The sequence below is a fragment of the Nansenia antarctica genome (genome assembly GCF_963989245.1).
Source record: "Nansenia antarctica genome assembly, chromosome: 3".
In the NCBI taxonomy this organism is placed as follows: Eukaryota; Metazoa; Chordata; class Actinopteri; order Argentiniformes; family Microstomatidae; genus Nansenia; species Nansenia antarctica.
Window position 1 is genome coordinate 62,249,328 of NC_137688.1, and position 8,020 is coordinate 62,257,347.

The window sequence follows — 8,020 nt, forward strand, 5'->3', positions numbered from 1 at the left end:
TTGAAAGTGTGATTTAGTCCAGGACTAGGCTTAAGCCTTGTCTGTGAAACCGGCCCATAACGTTATACAGGGAGCGATGTATTTCTACGGAAAGGCTGATAGATTGTAGAATCTTCTTGTCGGTAAAACGATGGAATCAATCTATTGAGGATTGTGATCTTAAATGCGTTGTGTCATCTCAGGATAGATTAGGTGCACAGCATACACGATTTGACAAGGAAATAGGATGTTCAACATGGGTCGGAATCTCTGTTCTTGATTTAAGACAGTCAACGAATGGTCCATCAGCACAGTATCTCAGCATCGGCATGACCATTCCACGACATCATTATGACATACAGACAGGCTGATAGATACGAGTGCAGCGCTGTCTTGCTGGTAGTCAAATATATGTATTTATACAGCATATGGATGTTACGTGCCTGTTAGCCTACTTGCCGCTTTCAGTTCTAGTAGATTTGTAGTTTAGATCTCGCAACCAGGGATTGGGAAGCGATGTATTTCTACGAAAAGGCTGACTGATATCGATATAAATAGATCAACATAATGCAGCACTATCATGCACAGATCAGCCTTAAAACATGTAACGTTAGATATATAACGGAGCGATGTATTTCTACGGAAAGGCTGACTGACGCGGGGCTCATTCAATCTCCGCGTTCGTTATAGATACGCTTGCAGCAGCGGGTGAACTCCCGGTTCATTGAGTTTCAGGTTAAAAGCATAACTTCTCGGGGTGTCAGCGCGGTGGTTAAGGGCTCAAAATGACCGTATACCGATGGTGAAGTTAGCAAAGGAGTATTGTGATTGTACCACCTCCATAGCCGGTGTTATTCACGGGCAAAGACGGTGCATAATAGCGATTTTTGTGTTATGCTTGTTGTAAATAAAAGTTCTATGATGCATTGAAATGACATTAAACTAAGATAATACGATGGTCAGCATAATTTTTCGAATCTTTATTAATAAGCTATTACAGAAACTGTAGTGACATTTTCCAAGAGCGAATGTGGTATTTAAAGATGGCGGTTAGAGGTGTACAGTGAACACAAACGATGATGATGTTGTGACGATTTCCATTGACCAATCAACGGTGTGCAGCGTCACACGCAGCCTGGCAAAAAGGTTCCGGGTCTCAATTTGGTTCCTGGTATCGAAGGGTAGCTAAAGAAGCGACCCGAACCGACCCGAGCCGACCCGGGCCGACAAATGGAAAAGCACCAAAGAAGCAGGCCAGCCCGGGTCGACCCGGGCTGGCCCTGTAGTGGAAAAGCGGCATAAGACTCTAGAACTCTGGTTGTGACCTCAGACTGTGTCATCCAATCAGAGTGACAGGGGGAACATGGCCAGCCAATCACAGACAGGCAGGTCTTATATTTGACATTTATTTGTATTTATTGTTAAACTGCTTTCTATGTTTATTTAAGTTGTCTTTATTTACCTGTATACTATATATATATATATATATATATATATATATATATATATACAGGGGTGCACATAACTGGTGCGCCAGTGCGCATGCGTCGCCAAAATGCAAGCTGCGCGGCAGATCAGCCGCATAAACGCGCTCTTGCGCACCAACAGCTGGAACCGCTGGGGGAGGAATTTACTTCCTCAAAATCCAACTGCTGACTGCTGACTGCTGCATCACTGCAAGCCCCTAATCCATCACAACAGTCGACCGACGACGACCACGGCGACTCCCCTCACGAAAACATTCGGAAAGTATCGTAACTCGTACTTTCATTCCGCGTATCGCGTATCGCACGGTTATCACGTGAAAATTCAGTCCCGAACGACTCGTCGCTAAAAGGAAAAACAACACCAAGGGACACGTCTCTTTTCTCTTTCAAACGTTCAGACGTTTGTTTTACAGCTTCATTATCGCACCTCGACCCCTGTCACAATCAAAATAATGACCTATTTAAAGTGATATCCTACAACATCCTCTACCTTGGTTGAAATTGAGGACAGTATTAACAGCAGTCAAGAGAGCAGTGATGATGATGATGATTAAGCTTGTAGCATAAATAAATGCTTAGGCTGTAACTTTTTGTTGAAAAGTTGATTTCAGTGTTTACAGAACAGAGCAGTGCTTAAAGAGATGTCAGTTGATTTCATTGTGTTTAAAGAACAGACATTCAGTTAGTGCTTAAAGAGATGTCAGTTGATTTCTATTCATTGTGTTTAAAGGAGTCTGACAGACTTTCATGCTTAAAGAGCAGTCATTTGATTTTGCATTTGTTTCTTTTGTTTTGCACACAATAATTTGTTCGTTCATCTTTATTTATGAATAAATGTTGTGTTGCTAATATAAGTTATCCATTTATCCCTTTTTTATCCATCCTGTGGGACGGGTCGTGACTCGCGAGCTCGGGGAGCACCAAGCAGCATCCCTAGGTGCTCCTCTGAGCACTGGCCCCAAAAAGTTATGTATATATATATATATCAATACACAGCTCTGTTTAATCATTTATTTATTCTAGTCGTATATTACATTCTTTTTTGTTTGGTTCTACCTTCACACTTGCTTTGACAATGTAAACATGTGTTTCCCATGATGGCAATTAAGCCCTTTAAATTGAAAATGTTAATTGAAAGAGAGAGAAGGAGAGAGACAGAGAAAGGGAGAGAGAGGGAGAGAGAGAGAGAGACAGAGGGTGAGAGAGAGGGGGAGGGAGAGAGAGAGAGAGGGAGACAGGGAGGGAGTGGGGGAGAGGGGGAGGGAGAGAGGGTGGGAGACAGGGAGGGATGGAGGGAGAGGGTGAGGAAGGGAGAGATGGAGGGAGAGAGTGAGAGTGGGAGGGACACAGGGAGGTGGCTGGTGATCCAGACTTTGGTCTCATCAGATCCCTCGTCACCCCGCCCCCTCCTCCTCGCCCCGCCTCCTAACGGGCTCGCAGCACCAAAGCGTTTTGTTTTTTTTGGAGCCGCGGTTGAAAGTCCTCTATCTCACCAAGGTGGACTACAGGACGTCTACGGTGGACCGAGAGAGAGACAGAAGGAGAGAGAGACACAGGGGGGGAGAGAGAGACAGAGTGTGGAGAGAGAGACAGAGACAGAAGGAGAGAGAGACACAGGGGGGGGAGAGAGAGACAGAGACAGAGACAGAAGGAGAGAGAAAGTGAGAGAGAGAGAGAGAGAGAGAGAGAGAGAGAGAGAGAGAGAGAGAGAGAGAGAGAGAGAACAGGCGAGTGGCGACCTGCGAAATGTATACTCTGAAAGGGAAAGTCATTACGATGTAAGGAGATAACCTGACACCACCGTGCGCTGCTCACCGCACCACCGTCCCTGCTCCCTCGTCCCTCAGACACCGCAGCGCACAGTGTGAACTCTGTTACTGTATTTTGTGACATTTGGAGCATTAACACTTTTTTTGAAACAGAAGCTTAAAAGGGTTTTAACCACAACTCTTCTCCGGGTGCCTATCGTCTCTTCTCCGCTGGCGAGGCGGTGAATCGCGGCAATCAGAGTCTCACCAAGTGGATTTAATTTAAGTTTTTTTTTTTTTTTGGGGGGGGGGGTTCTTTTCCGTCCTTGAGGAATGGTCGAGCGCATCATGGCGATGAACCACGGCCGCTTCCCCGAGGCAGTGACCGGCCTGCACCCCCATCACCCGGCCCGCAGGATGGGCATGGGCCAGTTCTCCACCAGCCCCCTGCACCACCCCCAGTCCCCCCAGCCGCCCCACGGCTACCCCGGCATGATGGGGGGGGACCACCTGCACTACGGGACGGCTACGGTCACCGCCAACCACGGAGGAGGAGGAGGAATCCGGCATTCGGTCGGCTCGGGGAGCGGACACACCACCGGACACCCGAACAACGGGAACATGCCTCCCGATGCCTCGCGCTACACCGGTCAGTTCGTCGGCGTCGGTGGCGGTGTTGGGGGACCGAGCGTGGCCACCGGGCCGACCCAGGGACAGCTCGCGGCCAGCATGCAGCTTCAGAAGCTGAACACGCAGTACTACAGCAGCCACCACGCGCACCCGGGCCACCACCACCACCACTACATGCACCAGATGACGCACCACCCGGCGAGCCACCCGCTTACCGGAACGGGACCCTCGCTGCCCCCCCTCCTGCCCGGGCACCACGCGGCCGCAGCGACACTGCAGCCCCCCAACGGCATCGACACGGACCTCCTGGACGAGGAGGTGCTGATGTCTCTGGTGGTCGAGATGGGCTTGGACCGCATCCAGGAGCTGCCGGAGCTGTGGCTTGGCCAGAACGAGTTCGACTTCATGACTTTCAGGACTTTGTGCGTAAACAGCAGCCGAGCCGAGTGACCTGTTAGTTAGTTAGTTAGTCCCGTCCTCTCTCCGGGTGGATTATAGGCTATGGATTATTCTGTTCGGTGCTCTTCATCATTCTCCAGTGGACTCGAACCGGACCGGACCGGACCGGACCTGTTAGTCTACCGTGTCTGATGACGTTCCAGTCCCGGGCGGAGGGGACGAGAGAGCCAGACCTGGACGGAGGCTTAGACTACACCACCTCACACAGGGGAACTGGCTTGTGTGACTGACAGAAGGAGGAGTAGGCTATATCTCTCGACAATATCTACTTCTTAATGGATCTCAGTCACATGGACCTCTATAAGTCATGCTATGCATCACAACTTCATTTACCCGAACACGGAAAACCCACAGCACCAGTAGATGATTAGAGAGGTCTTATGTGTCGGTGGAGAAATAGAGACCTACAAAAAAGTGCTTGGTGTATTAATTTCTCCCGCTTCGTTCAGGTATTTTGAATGAGAGGTATTGAATTGATTATATAATTGCAAATTAACCATATTCTGGTAGACCATAGTGATACTATAGGCTAGTGTACTTGTTTCGTGGCCATAGGTACTCACCCAGATATCTTTGCTGTTCGATGATTTGTCATCGATGATTTGTCAAGAAAACTATACGATTTGCGTTCATTTGATTTTTTTTGTTTCTCGTTGTGCAGATAATAGTCGTATTTGCACTAAGGTCGCCTTCTTAAAGGGTCATAACGGATGTAAACATGTGTGAATTAATTTATAAAGCATTATTATAATTATAATGTGCAGCCAACCAACAAGTTCATTATTTGTCAATTACCACGCGAAAATCACATAATTTCAACCACTAAAGGCCAAAGTGTTCACTGTAAATGATATCTGTTAATGAGTACGTCAATAGAGTGCTCAGAAACCCTTTAGAAAGGCGACCTTGATGCAGAGTGTTAATCACAGTGTGTCAGATCTGCAGGACAGGGGGACGCTGTTCTCACAAGGTCAACCACAGAGATGTAGCCTACACTCACTGGCCACTTCATTAGGTACACCTTTTCAACTGCTCCTTAACCAAGGTGTACCTAATGAAGCGGCCGGAGAGTCTATATCAGGAAGCTGCTCCTCTGATTAGCTCTACGAGGGGAGGCTCGCGGAGGTAGAAATCAGAGGACGGGCTCATGCAAGGAATGGAGTAAGGAATGGCGTCAAACACATTCTGGTCCATGTATTATGATGCAACGAGCCCATCCTCCGACTTCTACCTCCAACAGCCTCCCATGAGGCTTACAGTATATCTGTTGTAAATCACACGCCCACTGAAGCTACTGGATGCTAGACCAGGACTAGAGTTACACTGTAGCCCAGGACTAGATCAGGACTAGAGTTACACTGTAGCCCAGGACTAGATCAGGACTAGAGTTACACTGTAGACCAGGACTAGACCAGGACTAGAGTTACACTGTAGACCAGGACTAGACCAGGACTAGAGTTACACTGTAGCCCAGGACTAGAGTTACACTGTAGACCAGGACTAGACCAGGACTAGAGTTACACTGTAGCCCAGGACTAGAGTTACACTGTAGACCAGGACTAGACCAGGACTAGAGTTACACTGTAGACCAGGACTAGACCAGGACTAGAGTTACACTGTAGCCCAGGACTAGAGTTACACTGTAGACCAGGACTAGAGTTACACTGTAGCCCAGGACTAGACCAGGACTAGAGTTACACTGTAGACCAGGACTAGAGTTACACTGTAGCCCAGGACTAGACCAGGACTAGAGTTACACTGTAGACCAGGACTAGAGTTACACTGTAGCCCAGGACTAGACCAGGACTAGAGTTACACTGTAGACCAGGACTAGACTAGGACTAGACCAGGACTAGAGTTATACGTCTGCTTCAATGACTGAGAGCGAGGTGAGAGAGGGAGAGGTGGGGGGGAGGGAGGGAGGGAGAGACCGGGGTGTGAGGTGTGGGTAAAGAGAGAGGCGGGGGAGGAGAGAGAGAGGGAGGGATGGAGGGGGGAAAGAGGGGGAGGGAGGGAGGAGAAAGAGATGGAGGGATGGAGGAGAGAGAGAGGTGAGGGGACAATGAGAACAATGTCTTTGGACAAATGTATATTCCTTGAATCCTCCACCAGCCCCCCTCCCTCCCTCCCCCCCTGCCTCCCTCCCTCCCTTCTCTTTCATGTGTAGATGGTATAAGCTGTGGAATGTAGTGTCCCCCCCGCCCCCCCCTCCCTCCCCCCACGTGGACATCACTGTGTTGGGTACAGTGACATGGCAATACTACTGTGTCTGAGCTTTCTGGGAAAGTTTGACAGTATTTTTGTACATTTTTAATGAAGAAAATGTTAATTTATTCTATTTTAATTTGCAAACATTAATAAAACAGCAGCAGTTCATTACTGAAGTGACGACAGTGTTGTTTGGTTGTTGGTTACTATGGCATGTGTTTACTGTTGTTGTTGTTGTTGTTGTTGTTGTTGTTGCTGTTGTGGGAGAGCATGGGATGGAATGAGTGTGTGTGATACCATTCCTCATTCCATTCCATACATTATTACAGTGATCCTCTGATTTCGACCTCCCCCAGCCTCCCTGGTGTGTGTAGTCAGTAACAGGTCTCATAGCAGCTTAAAGAAATGCTACAGGCTTTACCGCAAATTCTTTACATACAATTTTGGTTTAACTCATTCAGTGCTGAGGATGAATGAAGTTACCCCAAATGGTCAACATTATAGAGCGCCACAGGGGACTTTATTCACCAGAGAACCCTTTACTTGGCTCTCTAGGAGGTGAGTGTCTAGGTGGTGGTGAGTGTCTAGGTGGTGGTGAGTCTCTAGGTGGTGGTGAGTCTCTAGGAGGTGAGTCTCTAGGTGCTGGTGAGTCTCTAGGTGGTGGTGAGTCTCTAGGTGGTGAGTCTCTAGGTGGTGGTGAGTCTGTAGGTGGTGAGTCTCTAGGTGGTGAGTCTCTAGGTGGTGGTGAGTCTCTAGGAGGTGAGTCTCTAGGTGGTGAGTCTCTAGGAGGTGAGTCTCTAGGTGGTGAGTCTAGGAGGTGAGTCTCTAGGAGGTGAATGATTGAATGAATGAATGAATGAATGAATGGTCTTTATTGTCATTGCTATAGTACAGGTACCAAACAACGAAATTTAGGAGGGGTGGCTCCCCTGGTGCTGGGAAAGGAAAAAAAACTAAAAAAAACACAAGAAGGGAAGGAGCTGGTTTACATAAATAAAGGCTATGTACACTATCCACTATACTATACTGTACAGATAGACGACTAGGGTTGTCATATTGCACATAGTGTTATTGCACATTCATTTGAAGTGTCGCAGTTTGCAGGCTTGAAATTTACATATTTGTGCCTCAGCACTACACCTGATTTTTTCAGTCCAGCAGCTGCCATCAATCCGTCCAGACTGTCCAGGGCCCAGAACCTAGGTCTTTGCTGTGTTCAGGGCCTGGATGGCCCTGGGGTAGAAGCTGTGCTTCAGTCTGTTTGTCCTTGCGGCCATGGTCCTGTACCGCCTTTTCGAGGGCAGCCGGGCAAAGTGTTCGTACCCAGGGTGGGTTGGGTCTCTGGAGATCTTGGAGGCCTTCCTGAGACAGCGTGTGTTGTACAGATCTTCCAGAGAGGGGAGGGGGGCGCCGGTGATCTTCTGGGCTGTTCTCACGACTCTCTGTAGCGCATTTCTCTCCGCGGTTGTGCAGCTGGAGAACCAGTTGCAGATGCCGTAGGTGAGGATG

The 8,020-nt window shown here is 48.3% G+C and overlaps 1 protein-coding gene across 1 annotated transcript; it reads left to right on the forward strand.

Annotated features, from left to right (window-relative positions):
- Positions 1-3,547: 3,547 nt before the first annotated feature.
- On the forward strand, positions 3,548-4,294 carry cited2 (Cbp/p300-interacting transactivator, with Glu/Asp-rich carboxy-terminal domain, 2; the record flags this gene model as incomplete). Its single annotated transcript, XM_080526770.1, has 1 exon — positions 3,548-4,294. The coding sequence occupies one exon, from the start codon at positions 3,548-3,550 to the stop codon at positions 4,292-4,294; it is 747 nt and encodes a 248-aa protein (XP_080382896.1).
- Positions 4,295-8,020: the final 3,726 nt, after the last annotated feature.